Here is a 22,844-nt window from a genome sequence, read left to right on the forward strand (position 1 = left end):
AATTGTTCACATTCTTACAAATATCGAGACTCTTTTTCTATTTCGTTTAGTAATTTTCATTTCTAACGTTTTGAACATTTTCTATTAGTAAGAATAAGGAACAAGCTAAACGGTTGAGATATAACAAGACACTTCACAGAATTTAGACTAGTTTAAAGAGAAATTAATTTAACTCTCGTATTGCAGTGCCTGAGTTTGTCGAACTAGTCGACAAACAACGGAATTTATTTATGTTGGAACGGTAAGAAGCCAAACGTATTTTTAAATAACAGATTTAACATCAGTAATGGACAGCTCATAGATGGCTCGCAATATTTGATTGCCATAGTAAATGTACATGTACATTGTTGCCATTTCCAATGTTCTTCGCGAGCGTAGATTCCGAATTAAGTGGATAGCTCTGTATGTTACGCCAATATGCTGACTTCTAAATTTATCTCAGTTTCGAGCCTCGATTGTCATTCTATCCTTATCTTTTATACTCTTGTTACTCTTTTTATCTATATTACTTTTTATTACTATCTATATGCACTATTCTCTTAACAGGCACTCCCAACCTAAAATATTATGCCAGCTCCACTTTAAGAAACATGGGTGTCTATGCTGACCAATTTTTATCCGAAATGTTCAAATCAAGTCCTACAAAAAATACGCATAGAAGGAAAAAGTTGAAGGGGAATGCCGTACCAGAACCATCAAAATATTTATTAAAAAATAAACAAGAAGAAGAAGATATACAAGAAAGACAGCTCGTAACATTTTTTTTTATTTAATATTTCACATTATAATTACAAATAACAATAACAAAACAAATTATAATTATAATTATAAATGACAAAACAAATAATTGATAAATGTGTAACTACGAGCGACTTATTTGTGTCCTTTTGCACAACGAGATTTATTTGCCAGATACTTGTTTATATCGCTCGTTATATTTTCAATTTTATGTAACGCACTACTGAAGTAACTACGTTTGTTTTATTGTTTTGAATAAAATGTGATTTGAGGCACCATGAACAGTAAAAGGGGGCTTGTCTAATGATGGATATTGTAGTTTGAATACTGGAAATATTGATCTTGCATATATGGATATTGGTTAAATGTTCTGAAGTATGTAGTTTCTTTTTGTTATTGCATTAATCCAAATAATTGATCTTTATGTTTAGATGGAATCATGCTTGCCAAAACCAAAAATTAATTTATCAAAGGTAACTAGCAGCACAGTAAATATTGCTATGAAAAGAATAATCAAAAAATGATATGAAATAATACGTCCCTTGCACGTTCTAATGCTGTTCCTCAAAAACTGATGAAGGAAAAAATACAACTGATAAAACACATATATAAAAACTTTGGCAAAATATAGTAAACCTCAAGTACAAATGAACACATTAAAGGCAAATGAAAATATACATAAACTAAAAGTAGAAGGATATGAAAATCTGAATAAGACATTAGTAAATGAATGCAGGGAATTAAATGCAGAAATGAATAAATTGCAAGAAGAAAAAGAGAATTTGATAAAATGTTTGAAAGAATCAGAGGAGTCATGTAAAAACATTTCAAATATTTTAATAGAATTTAAAGAAAAATGCTTGTCTCAAGAGTCGTTACTGTCACAACATGAATTTACAATAAAGGATCTAAAAGCTAGTTTAAAAGTTGAAAGAGAGATGAATAAAGAATTAAATGCAACTAAAAATGAGTTACAAACATTGGTTTATACCATGAACAAAGATCGTAGAGTTCTCCATAATGCAATACAAGAAATGAAAGGAAATATCAGGGTATTTTGCAGAGTCCGACCTAGAACTCCAAATGAACTTGGGAAAGTGTATGTATTTTATATATATATATATAAATATTTGATTTTCACAAATACAGCACAGTTTCTTAATGACGTCTATTTTATTTTCTCCAGGATATATAATATCAACTTTGTACATGAACACACTATCGTAGTAGGAAAATTTAATGGGTATGATTCAGTTAGTTGCAGTGGAAAATCAAAGGGAACCAGACAAGAATTTTCATTCGATGAAATGTTCCCAGCAACTGTTAGCCTGAAAAATATTTTTGTAGAGTTAGCTCTGTTAGATCAGTCCACTTAGAAGAGTATAATGTCTGTGTAGCTGACTCATTTATTAATAGTCTTAATCTAGATTAATCTAGATTAATAATCTTTAGCTGACATTTCAAAGACGTTGATATTACTGAATGTATCTCCTTTAGACGAATATTATAATGAAACATTGAATTTATTGAGATTTGCTATCAATGTACACAATTGCTAATCCCAGAATAGAAAAAGAACGCGACTAATGTTATTATCCTATGAGCATGACTACAAAAACACTATACAAAGTTCCAACAAATAGTAATAGTATAGACAGATATCGTATTTTGTTAAAGAAATACAAATAAGAGTGAAGGTAAATTTATATGGTATATAGCAATTAAATCATTAGTTTTTAATGTTTAATATATTAACTGGCATATAATATTTATATACCAGTATTATAATGCAACTTGTTTCATTAATAGGATTTACCAAAAGGAATGGTTATACATGACTTTATGCAAATATCACTATTAGAAATAAATTCAAATTTGTCCACTATGTTGAAAATTAATTTTAATGATTTCACACAATTAGAAAATTTTATTGACTTTGCAATTGAAAAAGCACTCATTCCTGTCCATTTACTGTCGTAATTCCAATTAGAGAAATAATAAGAGCTATTCTCTGGTAAGAAAGTATGTCCACAAGGAAAAAGCAAAATTGACGGATATGGATGAATATGTGAATGTGTAATATTATGGGAATAAGAAAGCTATATGCCAGAAAGTGTTTGAGACTATGAATGTTGTAATGACATCCTGCAGTGATGAAGGAATCAAGTAAGAGAATTCTAAATTAAAACTTAATTACTTAGAAAATTTTTAAGAATGTTTTCAAATAAAATATTACAAATTAATATTATAAATTTTATTACAAATTTGTTAATTTATGATAAGATTTATGATATAATTTGTTAAATGTCATAAATTTGCAAATTTGTAATATAAAAATTTAAAATATTACAGGATTCTTTTATATTACATGATAAAAATGAAATTTTGCTTAAAAAAAATTCGTTTTCTTGCAGATTTACGTCACATACTTAAGCATCAAAGTCCTTGGTGATAATAAAAGTGATAGCTAATGTTTGGAAATCCATGTTACCTGCGAAAAGATGATAATAGGTTCGATCTTGTTAAATGAATTAAAAAGTAATTTAAAGATCAGTTAAATATTTTCAATCTATAGTCAAAGACTAAATATATTCCTAATCTATTTATAATACTTGTATAAAATAAATATAAGACTTGTGATGATTAAATACATATATTTATATATATACATATAGTTTAATTATATATATATTTATATATAGTTTAATTTCACACGGATATGCACTAATTAGGTATACAAATTTAAATATAATATTTTTATTATGAGATCATTAAATCTTTATAAGAAACTAAGATTACTGTTTAGTAAAATATAAATATATATATTCGTATGCATATATCAATTTTGTAAATCACACTGAAATATTTTTTTACTTAATTACTCTGTATTATCATAATTTACATTTTTTCAAAAAATAGGAAGTATTCCGAAATTAAATAAACTGGCTGTGTATAAATGTACTAGGTTATCCGGAAGATTCATAGTGACAGTTAAGATTGATTTAACTAAAATTAAACTCCAGTCATTTATAATTTCACGAGTGTTTTCTCGAAAACACGAAAGTTTTTAGAGTATAATACTGATCTTTCCATCTGATATAAAAAAAGAAAATATATTAACAATAACTTTTAATGTTTTCAAATAAGCAACAACTGAATTAGGAAAATTAAGGAAACAACGTTTATTTTTTTATATATAGTGTTAGATATCGAAATTTACTACTTGATGAATACCTATTTAAAAAATTTTTAATAAAATAGTTACAAACCTATGCTCATTTAATATTTCTCTTAGAATTATTCATAAAATACATTGCTACAGCCTGATCGTTTAATTTTGAAATACATATTTTATCATAACCTACATATACTTACCATAAATTATTTTCATAAATTAAGTATATTCAAAAAGTTATTGAATGTATATTTTACTAACTCATCTGGAAAAAGTGATTTTTATTGATTAAAATATTTAATTAAATATCAATTAATGACACTATAAAAATAATAAATTATTGATAATTTTATAATCGGAAAATTATAATTCGGAACAACTGATAATCTTTATTTATTGTTATTTAAGTTTCAAACTGCTAATGAAAATTAAATAGAATCAACACATTCAGGTATCGATACGTGTATCGACTTTAAAATATAACCAAGTATAAATACATATATCAGTGATTACTATTGGGCAAATCTTTTCTATGTCTTCAAGTGATTGGTTCTCAGCTCTCATACTATACTCCTCTGATTGGCTACATTCAAGCAAATTCAAGTTTAAATAAATGCAGTTGTTTAACAGCTTAACCGACTCTTGAATGCTGTGAAGTGAAGTAAACTGTCGTTTCTTTCTTTCTGTACAAGTAACACTATTAGTGTGATTTTGTGTATGCGAACATAACAAATTAGGTAATATAATTTAAAAGTAAACAAATAATTGATAAGTGTGTAACCACGAGTGACTTAATTGTGTTCTTTTGTTGAACGAGGTTTGTTTTGTCAGATAGTTGTTTATATCAATCGTACACATCAATTTTTTGTCATGTATAATATATTTTCAATTTCACGTAATCCACTATTTAACTAACTACATTTGTTTTATTGTTTTGAATAAAATGTGGCTTGGGGCAGCATAAACAGTAAAGGGGGGCTTGTCTGCTAATGGATGTTGTAGTTTGGTAATAATTAAACAGTACACTGGAAATATTGGTTTTGCATGTATGGGTATGAGTTAAATGTTTTAAAGCATGTAGTTTCTTTTTTTTATTATTATATTAATCCAAATAATTGATCTTCATGTTTAGATGGAATCACGCTTGCCAAAACCAAAAATTAATTTATCAAAAGTAATTAACAGCACAGTAAACATTGCTACAGACAAAAATAATCAAAAAATGGTAAAAAGCCAAAATGATGTGCCCCATGCAAGTTCTAGTGCTGTTCCTGAAAGACTGACAAAAGCCAAAAGTACAGTAAATATAGCAAAATGTTCAAATGAAAATAAACCTCCAATTAAACAAACTTTAAGTAGATCGAAGACTATGTCTTCCATTACTACCAGAGCTGTGAAAAGACCAGCTGTTGCAGCCATTACACATGGCGAAACCAAGAGACAATTTGCTAAGCCTCCTACTAAAATAAGTACACAGCAAGTCGGTAGTACATTAAGAAATAATACCACCAATAAGTCTAGTCAGAATATCATAGCCCAGAAGGTACAATGCAGCAGTAATGCAGCTAAGCCTTCCAAATGGGACTTAAAGGGTCGATTGGCCCACACCAGTAATGAGTTATCCAATATACGACAGAAATATGCAGAAACTTCAGCAAAATATAATGAACTTCAAGAACAAATGAACACATTAAAGGCAAATGAAAATGTACATAAACTAAAAGCAGAAGAATATGAAAATTTGAATAAGACATTAGTAAATGAATGCAGAGAATTAAAAGCAGAAATGAGTAAATTGCAAGAAGAAAAAGAGAATTTGACAAAATGTTTGAAAGAATCAGAGGAGTCATGTAAAAGCATTTCAAATACTTTAGTAGAATTTAAACAAAAATGCTCGTCTCAAGAGTCATTAATATCACAACATGAATTTATAATAAAGGATCTAAAAGCTAGTTTAGAAGTTGAAACAGAAAAGAATAAAGAATTAAATGCAACTAAAAATGAGTTACAAACATTGGTTCATACCATGGACAAAGATCGTAGAGTCCTCCATAATGCAATACAAGAAATGAAAGGAAATATCAGGGTATTTTGCAGAGTCCGACCTAGAACTCCAAGTGAACTTGGAAAAGTGTATGTATTTTATATATATAAATATTTGATTTTCACAAATACAGCACAGTTTCCTAATGATGTTTATTTTATTTATCCAGGATGTGTAATATCAACTTTGTAGATGAATGCACTATCGAAGTAGGAAAATTTGATGGGTCTGATTCAGTTAGTTGCAGCGGAAGACCGAGAGGAACCAGGCAAGAGTTCTCTTTCGATAAAGTCTTCCCACCAACTGCTACCCAAGAACATATTTTTGAAGAATTAGCCCTGTTAGTTGAGTCCGCTTTAGAGGGATATAATGTCTGTGTATTTGCATATGGCCAGACTGGTTCTGGTAAAACATATACTATGGAAGGTTTACCGGGTATTGAAATGGAAGGCATGATACCTAGAACGGTATACATTGAACAGTATATATATATGTTGGAGATGAAAGGACGCCGGAGCCGTCCCTCTGGAACTTCGGCAAAATCTGTAGAATTGCTGGAAAAACCCAGATTTTATAGTGGGTCCTCGGGCTAACTGGACTTGTGCTGTGTACGTGCCTCAACATCAGGTATTCGTTGTCCGAAGGAACCGTTGGAATGTTTTACTGTCAAGTACCTCTATTGGTATTTCTTTTAATGAGGGTCATACTATAATTCCACACCCTTGCTAGGCGAAGCGCCTGTCCCGTTGACCGCGGCTACGTTTGGCAACTGATGGTCGCCTTGAGCCCAAGTTTATTATCACAAATCGCAAACAAGTACAATTGGGCAGGATGACGACAAATTACGACTGTAAACTTTAATTGCAATTTTACGGATTTTCCTGAAGTTCCAGAGGGACGGCTCCGGCGTCCTTTCATCTCCGACATATATATACAGGGTGCTAGGTAACTGGTGGTACAAGTGGAAAGGGGGTGATTCTACGCGAAAAAAGAAGTCGAAAATATAGAATAAAAATTTTTCGTTTGAGGCTTTGTTTTCGAGAAAATTGACTTTGAATTTTCGCTCGGTACGCGTGCGGCACGTTATAACGGATCTCACTGTAGATCGTTGTCTCGATGGAAAAATTAAAAAAAAAAATTAAAAAAATTTTTATTCTGTATTTTCGACTTCTTTTTTCGCGTAGAATCACCCCCTTTCCGCTTGTACCACTAGTTACCAACCACCCTGTGTATATATATACATATATATTATTACTACTTGCAATGTAAAATAGTATGATCTTTTTTAATGATTCAGGTACGACATATATTCCAAAAAATGAAAGAATTTCAATTACTTGGTTGGGAATATCGGATAGAAGCTAGTTTCCTTGAGATTTACAATGAGCATATTGTTGACTTGCTTGATTCTCAAGCTAAGACACATGAAATCAAAATGGCTGATAGTAAGGGACACAATTTGTATGTCAGTAATTTGAAAATACAGGAAATTAATAGCCCCGAAGAATTGCACGAGTGCCTTTTGACGGCGCAATGTAATAGAGCAGTTGCGGCTACTCAATCGAACGAACGGTACATACATAAAAACATATATTCGCATTTTCTGTCTTGGATGTACAAATATGATAGACTTAAAAATAAATGCATAATTTAATCTTCTAGGTCGTCTAGGTCACATTCAGTAACAAGAATAAAGCTTGTAGGAACACATCAGTTAAAAGAGGAGATTTCAATAGGAAACTTAAATTTAGTTGACCTAGCGGGATCTGAAAGATTAAAAGGGGAAGAATCTGTACGACTGGCAGAAACAAAAAACATTAATAAATCGTTAGCAAACTTGGGCAACGTTATCTTGGCCCTTTTGAAAAAACAAGAACATATTCCATACAGAAACTCAAAACTCACTCATTTATTAATGCCGTCTTTGGGTGGCAATTCAAAAACTTTGATGTTACTGAACGTATCTCCTTTAGACGAATGTTATAACGAAACATTGAATTCATTGAGATTTGCTAGCAGTGTAAACAGTTGCAAACCTGGTAATGCAAAAAGAACACGACTAGTGCTACAAAACTCCGCATGAAGTTTCACCAAATAGTATTTTTATTACACTTCAAGATTTTAATGTTTTTAAGCATTATTTTTTAAAAGCATTATTTAGACTATTTTATATAGTAAACGCACATCCTCTTTTGTGTAATTTTATTTTTTTCTTTTATAAACCGCAACAAAAACTGTAAATAGTTCAATATAAAATATATTACCATAACACTGACATAATTTACATATTTGCTCAGTTTAACTGTAATTTCCATATTTTCAAAGATATTGTATATAATTAAAAGAAATAACTTTTTTGAACTATTATTATATTCATTATAAAAAAAAAGTCTCTGACTTGATTCGAACCAATCCCTTCCGGTTTAACAAAACGAAACCGTGTACATTTTTCATCAATTGCGTTTTTTGGCAACAATTGTATTATTTAAAATAATAGGAAAAATTTTTTCTACACTGCCAGACATAGGTATTAGCTGGTGTTAATATATTTATTTGTTATACTTATTACATAATTTTAATATATTTTATTTTATTCAGCGTTTCATGCTACAATGTATAATACAAATAGAATAATAGGTGTATAATAAATGCATAGGTGTATAATATGGCTAGCAATATATGTTTCCTTTAGCAGTGCACCATGCCGAACGCACATTTCTTCATGTCTCTGCTTACTAATACATGCCAGAGTCGCACGATCGCTCATCCCCTCCTCCCCGCTGTGCTTATAAATGTTTCTTCTACCAAGAGCATCGAAGACGAGTCGCATTGATAGTATAGTCGTTGACCATGAGAGGTCCTTATTCTTAGTGTTTATTTTTTAGCAGAATTTCGCACATGAACGTTGACTGACGATCTCCCTAGTTCCTACATCTCTAACAGAAAGAAAAATTTCCTCTGTTTTTAATATTCTCTAATCTCTGGTGACTAGTGCGGTAATAATACACAGGCACTAAATCGCCTAAACAAACCCAAGTAATCGCTAAAATACGTAATAAGAGAATTGTATTATGATACCTTAGTACAATCTTATATCATATTAGGTATACTTAAATAAGACAAGAATATAAAATTGAAAATTTCCATATTATTTGGTTAAATATTGTATATTTTAAATACTATTCTCAAACAGTTATTCGCATGTATGCTAAATTGTCCAAACTGTCGTCGATTTAAAAGGCACCATAAAACGTAAACAAAGTTGAGAATTTCTAAATGTATTGGCTTGTGACGTATGATACGAAAAGATTCATACAATAATTCGTCTTTCGTATACGTTAAAAGAATTTTGCTAATTCTGGGATATGGCAAAACATCATCCAGATTTAATTTTTTGTAGAAAACAACCGGGAGTTGGTAAGATTTATACATGTACTTAAATTGCAATTTTGAATTTTAGGTTAAGTTTGCTTTATACTTTTTTTGCATTTTTTGCATTTTTTTATGAAATTCTTACTTAAAGACAAAAGAAATTATTTTATTACTGTTATATTTAAATAAATATTTAATTATTACAGATTTTAACTATAATATATTTTCATCAGAAATAGTGATATTCTTACATAAACAACAAACTTCCTTAATAAATAATTAGATCTGTTTGTACTTTCATTGTTAATTAATTATGTAATTTTTCATTATATATATATGTATCAATAGTATATGTGTCGAAATTCTTGTATAGATATATGTATCTGTAAATAATTTTTTACTTTAACTTCTATAAAATTAATCTTCTATTTACATTGTACTCCATTTACCTAGAAATTTATAAAATGAAGAAGTAAAATTACAATTATGGTATAAATAGATTTATATATAAAAACGTTACCAATATCGTATAATTGCTATATGATAATAATAACATCATGTATACATATATAATTAAAATAGTTTTTATTTTCAGCAATAGGGAGGTTATGCGAGAAATGTGACGGTAAATGTGTAATTTGTGATTCTTATGTAAGACCTTGTACTTTGGTTCGGATTTGTGATGAATGCAATTATGGATCTTATCAAGGCAGATGTGTTATCTGTGGTGGACCTGGTGTGTCTGATGCCTATTATTGCAAAGAATGTACAATCCAAGAGAAAGATGTAAGTTTTTAAAAAAGTAATTTAATATGTGTTCTTAATATATTACATTCGTTATTTCTGAGTATAAAATTATGAAATTTGATTTATTAAATGGTCAGATTGTTAACTATTGTGATTTATATCTTTGTTATTTTTCATTTCATGTCATACTTCAAAGCTGGTTTACGACATTACTTAATTTTTTATATATTCCTATAAGAAAAGCCGAATAGTAAAAGATTCAAAGAAAGACAAAATTTAAAAATTGATTATGATTAAATAGATTGATTAAATGAATGTTTTTAATGTATCTATTTTATAGACTTTGTATGTAATACTTTATTTACTTTGTTATAATGAAAATAAAGTAAAAGTAAGGAATGAAGAAACTTTAAAAATAATTATATTAGTTTAATTATAGTTTGGGAAACATCTTATATTCTAATGGAAATTATTTTAAAGAAATATATTGATAAAAATAAAATTTCTTCGCATATAAACTTCCTTATTTAGAACTGCAATTTCATTTGAATACAATATATGTATATCAATTATTATATCTATCTATAAATTTATTTATAAGTAGCATGATCTTTATAAGATTCTTTAAACAGAAGTACCTTATTTTGTCACCTATATTACAAAAGTAGTTAGTTTCATGTAATTCTTGTTTCATGTCCTGTGCGAGATAAATGGAGACAAATTCAAGCACACATAAAGACTTTGTAGGAAGAGTAAATTCCGTTTTTGTAATTTTTAATAAACTGTTTAATAGAATCATTCATTTTACCATAAATTTATGATCATATTTACAAGTATTTTAATTAACTTGAAAGCATATTGAAGTCAGTCAATTTGAACAGAAATAATTTTATAATATTTCAGAATCTTCTGAACTTATATATATATATGTATATATCTTGTGAAATTTTTATTTTATTTAAAATAAGAAAGGCAACAAAAGGAATTCAATAATATTGTTCACGATTTTTTAGATGAGTGGGAAACATCTAAACAACTTTTTTAAAGAAAAATTTATAAATTTAATGCTCGAATCTTTTAAAAGTATAGTTTATTTCTCTGGCCCCATGCGGGCTGGAATTAGAATAAATCTATCAATATTGAATAATGTTTAAACTCAAATGCACATTGATCAACCTGATTGATATAATTATAATAAATGTATAGTTTATTTCCCATATTTTGTAATTTATAAAATTTTTAATAAAAGCAATTTGTTAATGTTATATGTATAATGTTTCTATATATTTGAGATTAAATATATATGTTTTATACCCCAGCATAAACCCAATATCTCTGTAGCCAGAATTTTTATCTTTTTTTTTAATTAGCTATAAATTATACATTAATATACAGACATTTATGATATATATTATAATTCAACATTCATATTCTTTGGCAAGTAAAGGGAGATAGTGAGAAAGGAAGAGATAGAGGGAGAAAGGGAGAAATATTTACATAATTTTCTAGTTTATGTATTTAATAAATACTTCAATTCACAATTTCCATTTTAAATAGTATGCTGGATTTACATCTAAATCTTATTTAAATTCTTTTTCTATGACAATGTCAATTGAATAGAGATTGTGCAGCACTACTATACTATGTATTGTGTACTCTGGTAATAAAACTACAACATAGAGTGCTACAGTTTAATTCATTTAGATAAGTATATTCATAAAAAAGATATGAAAAAATATCTCAATAAAATCAAAAGTTATAGACAGTTACAACATATCAAGGAAGACAGAATGTGCTGGCATTTATATATATATATATATATGTATGTATATATATATGACTTATAATGTGTAGTAATAGATTAAGATTGGAAATTTGGTTTGTTGCAGCGTGATGGTTGTCCAAAGATTGTAAATCTTGGGAGTTCAAAGACTGATCTATTTTATGAAAGGAAAAAATATGGGTTCAAAAGAAGATAAGTACTGGTACCGACAATTTTTGATGTGTACAAAATGTTTCTAATGTTGCAAATAAACAACTTTTTTTATAAAATTGTAATAATATCTATTTTTTAAGTTAAAAACTTAATTTCAAATTCGCGATCATACAATCTCTTTGTTACAAAATGTGTGTATGAATTAACGTTTTTGTAAGTTGTAAAGAAATTTAAAATGGAGAAATAAATTGTAATCGTGCGTAGAGAAGCGTTGTACTTCTTCTACATAAATATTATCTTGCATAAAATAATACCGTGTTTTGAAAAATGAATACCAACACTCTACGACAATTTCGAAAATCTTTATTTTAATTGCATATTTAGTCCATAATTTAATTAATAAAATTAGATTTGTAATAGAATTGCCACTCCACCAAGAATCCACTTACTAGCTCTCTCCTTAGTTCTTAAATTGAACGTCCACACATAAGTAGGACCTCGCGATCGTGTTTTTATACACAGGACATTCATATATACACAGGACATATTCTTTAAATCTTGTTTGTCCTGTGTAATCGCCCTAATATACATTATTGGTAATAATGGAAACAATTCTTTAAATCGAGAGTCCATGCTGTTTGAACGTCCCATCGTGCACCTACCATGTACAATCCGTCTATATATGTGCCTTGTCTTGGTGCTGATTTGTAAAGTTTAAGTGAAAAATCTATTATTACTCTGGAATAAAATTTACACAAATTGCAACTGAATTTTGTTAAAGATGGAAACTAGTGAGTTCATTTAAAAAAATGTACTTGAAATAAAATATTAAAAATATTTAAAAATACAGTTAAGATATCTTTATTTATTAATACTTTAAAATATTTGCATATACACATATATACACACACACATATATAAGAAGATAATCGCAAATTCAGTAGCTATAAATAATATTTGTACATCATTGTACTTATTAGAGCATTTATATAGCTACTAATTAATTAGATTCATATATATTAAATCTAATGCCATTATTTATTGTTTCCCTTATGGGGTTACATGACTTCTAGTTCAGACAATAATCCGTTGCTCGTTTTCGCTGCTATAAACTCTACTCTCACTTTCGTTTAACCTTACAAATCCTCACAAGTTTACATCGCGTTCTCAAAAAATCATATCAACTTAATAATAAAATGAAATTAATAAATAACAAAAAGTGATATACAATACTATAAATGAATCAACGCTCTAAGCCTGTGTGCGTGTGTACGCGCGCGTGTCTCTTCATTCTCCCCACTCATCCGCAGTGATCTTTGTGTCATTTAATAGTATTATATATAATATAATATAATATAATAATATATGTAATAGTACTTTCATACGATTACCAAAAATTGATGCTACGAAAATAAATCGTGGATTTCGCCATAAAAAGGTTCATTAAAAAATAAGGATGTGTATGTACAAATACCTTTTTTCACCATTGTACATGTGCGATAAGTATACTATACCCGACATTAACATCATACAGTAAGGAAAAACAAAAATAAAGGATATGTTTGAAGGAATGACGGAGTAATGTTTTTAATAATTACGTGATTTCTTCTTTGGTTTTTCGCAGTACTTCGCAATATAAACATATTTTGTCCAATGGCCATTCATTTTTGCTTGCGGTTTGTTGCATAATTGCAGTTAGGAATGATTGAGGATTGAAAAAACCACCTAGCCATACCGATGATGGTAACTACATAATGATTCGTTATGCCATTAGAATAGATTAATTGCTGAGTAGAATAAGATTGCAATAAAGTTGAATAATAATGTTGTAAGAGTTTTTAGATTTTAATGTTAATTGGCAAAAAAGGAAAATTCTGCGTTTGGTACACGTAAACAATATGAATGACCCGTTAATATCGTCTGAAAGAAGATTCGTTAATATCTGGTTTGTCATCTTCTCGAATATAGTTCAATTTATGAGTTCTAAGGACAAATTAGAATTTTTTTTATTGGACTATTTCGAAACTTCATCAAAAAATGTACGTACAAATTTCTATTTGTACCTGTTGGATTATTACGAGAAATGAGTGCTTGTGCGTAGTATATGACAACACATATTATTCAACGTATTGAAAATAAATTTCTTTATACATAGACTGCAATATAAGTGGGAAAAAGACACAGCAACCATTTATTTATATATAAATATATATAAAAGATGCCGATATTATTTCCTTTTATTTAATAGTTCAATTGTTAAACAGTTTAATCATTGTTAATTGTCAGTTCTTAAGAATTCAGTCCGAAATACAGACGTGTCTTCCGCAGATAAAAATTAATTACATTACGCAATTATTACAATCAGAATTGTTACATCTTCTAACTTATGTTGTCTATAACCAACAGAGCCTAACAGTCAAGGGCCCAGTATAGGTTTCAAATTTTGTAACATCTCTATTTCTGGTATACATATACATGTACATATATACATGTATAAAGTGCAAAATACTTTTATGTTCGTTATTCCGAATAAGTTTGAGCGCCGTATGCGACAAATTTTTTTTTTATTATTTAATTTGTACTTTACAATTAGTTCAGATGGGCATTTAGTACATTTTTCTAACTTAATTGCTAAGTAATATGTGGATTTCTATCCCTAGCGGGATACCATCTTCCTGTTTGTTTACTTTATTTCTGTAGCGAGGTCAGCGGGGTGTCCTTTTCGTCTTCTTTCTATAAGTGTTTTGCTCGCTTCAGTAGCTAGCTGGTTTGGATGTGTTGCCGTTCGTTCCTTGTATTTTTCTGCGTACCTGCTAATTTCTTCATCGACCTTGTGGTATTTTTAAGCTTTGTGTATATCCTCGTTTCTGACATACCATGGGGCGTTAGCTATTGTTCTGAATCTTCTAGAAGCAACTCTGGTTTATTTACATGAATCATTTCTCTTGTCCCCCATAGTGGTATTCCAAATTGGTGTTATTATCGTTTTGTAAATTTTAGTTGAATTTTCGCTCGGTACGCGTGCACTTTATCACATCTCGTTATAACGGATCTCACCGTAGATCGTTGTCTCGATAGAAAAATTAAAAAAAAATTTTTATTCTATATTTTCGATTTCTTTTTTCGCGTAGAATCACCTCTTTCCGCTTGTACCACCAGTTACCAACCACCCTGTATAATATTATTTTTTGATATAATATATAATTGTGAGGTAATAGTCGTGTAGTATCAAAATATTTCTTTTTTTCGATGCTTAGGTTATAAATTATTAAAAATAGATTGTCAAGAAAAGTAAAAAATATTGGAAAAATAAAAAAAAAGCCAACACCACACGGAGTTCCCAGGCGGTCACCCATCCAAGTACTATCCGTGCCCAGTGCTGCTTAACTTTCGTGATCGGACGAGAACGAGTGCTTTTTTTTTTTTTTTTTTTTTAACTGTTTATTAAAACCCAATATACAATTATAAATACATTATAGTGTTCACAATAAACGGTGAATTTATATAATGGTATCTTAGGCAAAGGTACCGATACGCAACGGTACTACGTAGCCATGCTGTAATATGTGTCGACGCTTTACATTTTTCGTGTTGAATATATCTTTTGGTTTAAGCCGCTGGAGGAGCGGAGCTTCTATGTGATTTTGTTTTTACTTGTTTTTGTTGTCCTGGAAACCGGGTCGCAAAAACAGGACGCTTCGGTAGTATGTTTTTGGGTGATGTGGAATTTGGGGGGGGTGGGATGAGGGGGCGGGGGAGGGGGATGTTAAATAAATAAGTTTCTTTTAAAAGAAGGAGAATTGCGAAAATTACAATGTTTGCACCTGTGTTGTACGGGGGCAGAATTGAGTTTTATCGGTTTTAATGGATTTTCTTTCTTATTTTATTATGGGTTCAGTATCCACCAATATTTTTTTGAATTTTTTCTATGTTTGTCTTTGGTGTCTTTCAGAGGGAGGGCCATGTTGTATGTCCATCTAGTGTCTGCGGTCTGACCGTCTAGGTTTTCTTCGTAAAGTATAGTTTGGGTCCCTATTTTTCTTTTTATGTGATAAATTATCGGGATGTTATTTTGGTCTTGTAGGTAGTTTTTTCCGTCAAGGTATGGGAAAGCTTCTGGCGGGATGTAGCCTGTTGTCAGAGTGTTTTTGTAATATGTGTCATTTGGAAATAAGCAGCTGAAGATTAAACTATTTTCTTTTATCTTTGCCGCTTGCGCGAAGTGGTTTCGTATTAGCTTTAGGATGTGACAGTCTATGCGGTGAACGTTGGCTAGGTCGTATATTATTTTGTTTTTTACGTATTTTTTGAATCCGCTGTGTTCGGATCTGTAAGTGCTCAGACAAGCTCTGATGCATTTTCTTTCGAATATGCGAATTTTTTCCATTTGGGAGGCTGATATGTTGTACCAGATTGGGCAGCCGTAGGTTATGATCGGTCTGATTAGTGCTTGATAGCATAGAATTTTTACTTTGCTATCGAGATGTTTGGAGTGGAATAGTTTTTTCATTTTCCAAAATGCTTTATTGGCCTTGGTAAGTTGAATTTCGGTGTGCTGCTTGTAGTTTAATTTGTAATCTATGTTTACCCCTAAGTATTTTACGCAATTTTTGTGTGGTATGAGGGCCCCTTTGTCTGTTTTTTCTCTTATCTGAAATTTTTTGCAGTGTTCTCTTTCTATTGGGCCGATTTCACTTGACTTGGGTCTAAACAGTATGGTTTCGCATTTACTTATGTTGATTTTTAGTTTCCATGCGTGGTAATAGTCGTTTATTTTCTCAAAGAGTTCTTGGAGTTCCGTTTTTATAGTTTTGGTTTTGCGGCCTGTTACGTATATGATTAGGTCGTCTGCGAAGGCTATGGAGCGTTTATGGGTGGATGTATTGAGATCAAAGAGGTTTAGTAAGTCGCTGTTGTAAATACTGAAAAGTAACGGGGAATTTACTGTACCTTGTTGTAGACCGTTTTTTATGGAGAATTCTTTGCTTGATGAGTGTGAACCTTCAGTCATTACGAATGTTCTGTTTGTGATCATGTCCCAGACTATTTTAATCAGGTGTTTAGGGAACTTTTTTTTGATCAGTTTGTATATGAGACCTGGGATCCAGACTGTGTCGAAGGCTTTTTCGAGATCTATTAAGCAGGCGGCTACTCGATCTTTTGCGTTTAGAGCCCAGCAGATGTCCGACGTCAGTTTGTTTATTGCGTGGATTGTGGAGTGTTTGTGTCGGAAGCTGAATTGTTTCTCTGGGATTATGTTATTTTTTGTGCAGAAGGAGGTTAGGGGGTTGTTTATGATTATTTCAAATACTTTGCTTATGTTGGGGAGGAGACTTATGGGTCGTAGGTTTGCGGGCGATGAGCCGTCTTTATCCTTTTTTGTTATAGCTATCAGTTTGGCTTTTTTCCATTTTCTGGGGAAGTATGTGTTGTTTAGAGCATTGTTGAAGAGTACTGTGTAGTACCATTTTATTTTGTTCGGTAGGCGCTTGAGTAAGATGTTTGGGATGCCGTCGAAGCCGGAGGATTTTTTGTTGTTTAGTTTGGAGAGGATTGTGTTTAGTTGATTGTAATTTGTGAAGTAGTTTATTTCTGGATCTGGTTGTTTGGGATTGTCTGCGGTGTTTTCGTTTGAGAATGTGCAGACTGTTTTGTTTAGCGTTTTGTCTTGTTCCATTTCATTTTTGAGTTTGTTAGTTTCGGCGATGATAATTCTGTTTAGTTGTTCTCGGTCCATGTGTTCGTTTTGCGTATGTATTTTGGAAAAGTGGGTGCCGATGATGTCTAGTTTTTCTATTGTTTTGGGTATTATGAAGTTACCCTCGGTGTCTTTGGTGGTGTTGTGTATCGTTATACCTGCTTCTTGGATGAGGGAGGCATTTTCTGGGGGCAATTTGAGAGGTGGGATGGGGTTTTGTTCTTTTGGTCTAAAGATTTGATTTATTTGTGGGAACATGTTGGCTGTGTCGTTTTTGGAGATGTTTTTTATTTTGTTTGTCCAGTAATGGTTTATAGAAATTGCGAATTCTTGTTTCAGTTGCGCTTTTATTCTGTGTAGTAGGAACTTTAGGAATTCTAATTCTTCTCTTTTGTCGTAAGAATAGTTAAATTTTATATTGTTTATTTTGGACAGTATGTAGCTTTTATCTCGCTGCAGATCTTTTATTTTATTGTTTATATAGGGCTCGCGTGAATTTTTTTGTTTTATGATTGGCACGGATTTTTGGAGGGCGATTTGTGTGTGTTTTTCTATTTCGTCTAGGAATGAGTCGATTTGTCTGTTTGTTAGGTTGACGTTGTTGTAGATCTTTAGGTCGCAGTTTTGTTCGAGTGTGTTTTGGAACTTTTTCCAGTCTGTCTTTTTGTAGTTGTACCTGGGTGTCTCGGTCTGGGTTTCGAGTGTTAGGAAGTCAGATGTGTTTTTGTTAATTTGAAATACTAGGGCGTTATGGTCACTGTCATAGGCTAAGGTTTTTAGGGTGTTGTTTGGACGTAGGTTTTGGAATTTTAGTCGCGCATCTGCTAGGCATATGTCCAGGTATGAGCCTCCTTTTGGGTAAGAGGGTAGCTCGGAGCTGTATAAGTTTGTTTTGTAGTGGATGCTTTTATTGTCTAGCCAGTTTCTAATGAAGTTGCCTCTCGTGTTGTTTATTTCGTTTTTCCAGCTTGTGTGTTTTGCGTTAAGGTCTCCTGCTATTATATAGTAGTTTTCCGGTTTGTTGAGCTGCAAGAGTTCGAAAAGGTTATTGAATTCGTAGTTAAATTCTTTCTGGTTTCCGTAGGTTGCGTAGGCTGCAGTGATGAATAAATTTTCCTTATTGCTTATTTTTATTTTTATGATCGTTGTTTCTAAGGTTCTGAAACGTGTTATTTTATCAATTAGGATCGTTTTGTATTTTATAGGGTTTTTTATGAGGATCGCTGTTCCTCCTCCTTGACTGGCGTTCGGTCTGTCGTGTCTTATCATGGTGTAGTTTTTGAAGTGTACATTGTGTCTTTTGTTTAGTTTTGTTTCTGAGATGAGTACTATATCGGGGGCTTCTTTATTTAGTAGGGTTAGCATACTGTATCTTTTTTGGTTGGAAATTAAAGAGTTAGCATTTATTGCGATTATTTTCAGATGTTTTAGGTTAAATTTATGTGTTTTTTGCTGTGATTGTTGGTTTGGCGTGTTTTGGTTATTCGTCGTCTGTACTAATGAAAGTGCTGAAGATGGCGTCGATCCTTTCTTCGTGCGTTAATAGAGTGTTTTTTATTTCGTTTAGTTGCATTTGTTGTTCTTTTAACGCTTGGAGGATACCTTTTTTAAAGTCTTCGATAACGTTTATAATGTTTAGATGGGGGGAGTTATCGATTGTGATTGGGCTTTGGCTTGAACGCGGATCTAAGTTTACTGATTGTGGGGAGATTTTGGTTGTTTGATTTAGTGTTGTTTGCTGCTTCACTACGTCAGAGAACTTTAGTTCTGGGACGTATTTGCGGCTTATTTGGGCAATTCGTTGTGTCTTTGCTTCTTTGTCTTTTTTGATTTTATCTGCTAGCTTTTTACGAAGCTCTACGAGTTTGGGGCAACCTTTGTATGACGCGGGGTGTCCGTAGTTTTTGCAGTTGACGCAGAATATTTTGTCTTTGGTTACTGCGTTTTCCTTTTTTATTGTGCAGTCGCCTGGGCCATGGGGCTCACTGCATTTAACACAGCAGTAGTTTAGGTTGCAGTTTTGCGCTGTGTGGCCTAATCGCTGGCATTTGTGGCATTGCGTTATGTCATCCCTTTTTTTTATTATTTTTTCCCATTTTATCTTGTAGTAGTTAAAATAGTTTATTTTTAGTAGGTTGCTTATATTGCTGTCGGGGGATAGCTGTATTATGTAGATTGGGAGCAATATATTGTTCTCCCTTGATTTTTTTGTCGTAAATCGTGAGACTTTTGTAAACTGGACGTCGTCTATTTGTAGAGCTTATAGGTCTGTGAGTATTTCTGTTTCAGTGTAGCTATTGTCTAGACCTTTTAACAAGTATGTGTAGTGTTTCTCTATTTTGGGTGTGTATGTGTAGAAGGTTGTGTTCGCTGAGAGGAGTGTTTGTTTCGCTTTATGGAAGTCGGATAGGTTTCGGAGGTAAAGTGCGTGTTTACCTGAGTGTATTCTTTTGATATGAAATTGCTTGATGTCTGCTATTTTCTCTATGAGCATTACCGTGTCCTTGGGGTCTTGTAGGAGTATGTTTATGGGTGGCGGCCTGTTGTCTTTTGTGCTGGGTGGGGTGCTCGTGCGTTCCTCCGCGGAGCATCCGGTGGGGCGTCCGTTCGATGCTCGGTCCCCCCTTGGCGGTGTTGGAGGCGCCGGGCCTCCTGGGTTGTACGGTGGGGTGCGACGCCCTTGCTGCGCCGATTGTTCCGGTAACGTGGTGGGACCGTGTCTTCCCGTTTTGCCTCGTAATGTTTCGTTTTTCTTTCTTATTTGATCTAGCGTTGATTTCCAAGTGGAGTTCGATGGTCCCGGTTGTGGATGAGGCTCTGGTTCAGATTGTAATATACTGAACCTATTTTTTGTTACTATCGCTGGAGGCGAAGTAGCTCTTGTGGGCTTCATGTTTTTGGTTTCGTTAGCCTTTTCTTCTTGGCTGGGGTGATGATCTACAACTGTGTTTCCTGGGGTGTTTGCTAGACTTTTTGTCCTGGCCACCAGGTTAGGTTGTGGGTTGAGTTTCCGCGTCTTTTGAGCGGGGAGTCTTAAGATACTGTTGAATTCCCTGGCCATTTTCTTTTTTATCGTAAGAATAGTTGTATTTTAGACTGTTTGTTTTGGATAGTATATAGCTTTTGTCTCGTTGTAGCTCGTTGTAGCTCGCTTTCGCAGTCAAGGCGTTATTTTGAAAGGGTACTTCAATAGCTAAAACGATTCCCTTCAACATTCGTAGCAGTATTTTTGATTTCCTATGCTATAAGTTTCTTGTAAGGATAATTGACCGATATTAATGGTCCGAGAGGTCGAGCGCCACCCTTAACCAATAAGTCTCGCATTCATCCAGGTATCGTTCACGCTCTTCCCGCGGAGGATCCCCCTCACTTGTGGCGTATTCACGCAGTAAACGCCATCTTGTTGGCGAATATGCCGCTTGACGACTTTCTTGAAAACCAATCAGCATGCGTATTTCGGGTCCTCTGTTTTGAGCCTTGTTGGAGTCGCTCGCAGGAGTTGGGCCCGCCCGAGTATAATAACGGTAGCGGCAGTCTCGTTCGAGCATTTCAGTGGTGAACGTTGACGAGAGAGTCAGCTTCTGTGCCTTCGAATCGCTAAACGTGGACTAAAGAACCGTTTCAATCTCTCAGCGCTCGTGCGGGCGAAATCGTTCTATCAGGTGTAACGAACAGTGGACAGTCCTATGCGAAATCTTCAGTTGTGAACAGCATCTCCAAGCATACGCGAAGGTAAGTATCATTTTAGTGAGCGAACGATTAGTAAACCGCATCGTGCGGATCGTTCAAATGCGAGCGGCATCGACACGCGTTCGCGGACGAGTGTATCGTTAATCATTGGTATCGTCGTACAATAATTCAGTCACATTCGTTCAATCATATATCGCGTCGCGGCATTCGCTTTAGTTGCTTCGTATCGCATAATCATCCGCAGTAAGCATAGGTAAATTTCATCCTAATCGTCGAAACTTTCTCAACGTTTGTTCTTCGATATTTTGTTTTCGAGTTTTAACTTCGTCAATTGTTCTTCGCGCATTGAGTTATTACTCTCCTTCGTAAATCTGTTACCCAAGGTTAATTCGACGGGGAACAAGTTACAGAGCGCGGTATCGTCGATATCAGACACACGCGCATGTTAGAGATATCGTTATTCTTTAAACGCTTGAGTACCAAGCAGCGTAATTGCGCTGTTTAGATTTTGTGTCGAAAAGTCTCGGTACATTTGAACGCTACGCACGACTCACGGTATTTTGTATTTCATTGTTATCTTAATAATTTTTATTGAACAAAGCTTAAAATATTTATAAACTAATAGTACATATATATAAAAATATAGATGTATTTCATAAAAATAAGAAATATGACGAGCGCTATTGTGCCGCTCGTTTCTCTTCACAATCGATTAAGAGGCTATCGTGACATTCGGGACTTTTCAAGCCTAGTTTTTCAAACACCCCTAGGACTCAAACGGTTAAATTATGTCAATATTATAAGCAAATAATTTTTGTTCTATTTACTCTATATAATTTTCGAAACATTAAAAGATTATTATTACTAGACTATTTCAATATTGATTACAATACTTTTTTAATTACGGTTAAACTTGTCACTACTGGTGTGAGAGACTGTAAAATTGATTCGAAGTAGTATTTTACAGAGACTGATGAAATCGATGAGTTAGATATTTATATAATTAAAAGTTATTTCTATTTCTGAATTTTCTTGCGAATATGTTAACTGTGCTTGAGCAGTGCTGGGTCAAATGTATAGGAAAAATGTTTTAAATACTATTTTAAGTAGTTGTTGGTCTACAGGCTGAATAAAATATTTTAAATATGTCATAATAAAGAAACTACCTTTACTTTCACAATGTGGTATACAAAATAAAGTATTTTATCTTTGTATTGTAAATAGTGTTTAAAATGTTTCTTAACATTGAAAATAGATTAAGCAGAATGTTAATATCAGGATGCAAGAATCCAAAATGTTTACAAATTAAATTCATGTTCTTTTTAACCCTGCTGCGGTCTCCGGGTCTCTTTGTTCTTACTGCTCTCCCTTCTTTCTCTAAGAACTTCTGTATTCTTTAAGTGTGTGGAGCAAAATATTATCCGACTGTTGAAATCGACATATT

General features: G+C 32.3%; 3 protein-coding genes across 3 annotated transcripts; all 3 read left to right on the forward strand.

Annotated features, from left to right (window-relative positions):
• The first annotated feature begins 816 nt into the window (after window positions 1-816).
• Window positions 817-3,392, forward strand: LOC117216652 (carboxy-terminal kinesin 2-like). The gene is made up of 4 exons (XM_033463534.1): window positions 817-1,837; window positions 1,925-2,435; window positions 2,548-2,904; window positions 3,153-3,392. The coding sequence occupies exons 1-2, from the start codon at window positions 1,386-1,388 to the stop codon at window positions 2,112-2,114; spliced, it is 642 nt and encodes a 213-aa protein (XP_033319425.1). The 5' UTR covers window positions 817-1,385; the 3' UTR covers window positions 2,115-2,435; window positions 2,548-2,904; window positions 3,153-3,392.
• Window positions 3,393-4,339: 947 nt separating this feature from the next.
• LOC117216649 (protein claret segregational-like) lies at window positions 4,340-8,257 on the forward strand. The gene is made up of 5 exons (XM_033463531.1): window positions 4,340-4,730; window positions 5,046-6,046; window positions 6,127-6,424; window positions 7,255-7,529; window positions 7,620-8,257. Exons 2-5 carry the CDS (start codon window positions 5,046-5,048, stop codon window positions 8,038-8,040), a joined length of 1,995 nt encoding a protein of 664 aa, XP_033319422.1. The 5' UTR covers window positions 4,340-4,730; the 3' UTR covers window positions 8,041-8,257.
• A 565-nt stretch (window positions 8,258-8,822) lies between these two features.
• On the forward strand, window positions 8,823-12,134 carry LOC117216650 (PHD finger-like domain-containing protein 5A). The gene is made up of 4 exons (XM_033463532.1): window positions 8,823-8,960; window positions 9,290-9,374; window positions 9,925-10,115; window positions 11,966-12,134. Exons 2-4 carry the CDS (start codon window positions 9,323-9,325, stop codon window positions 12,053-12,055), a joined length of 333 nt encoding a protein of 110 aa, XP_033319423.1. The 5' UTR covers window positions 8,823-8,960; window positions 9,290-9,322; the 3' UTR covers window positions 12,056-12,134.
• The last annotated feature ends 10,710 nt before the right edge of the window (window positions 12,135-22,844 follow it).

The sequence above is a fragment of the Bombus bifarius genome, unplaced genomic scaffold (assembly GCF_011952205.1).
Source record: "Bombus bifarius isolate JDL3187 unplaced genomic scaffold, Bbif_JDL3187 scf7180000010305, whole genome shotgun sequence".
Classification (NCBI taxonomy): Eukaryota; Metazoa; Arthropoda; class Insecta; order Hymenoptera; family Apidae; genus Bombus; species Bombus bifarius.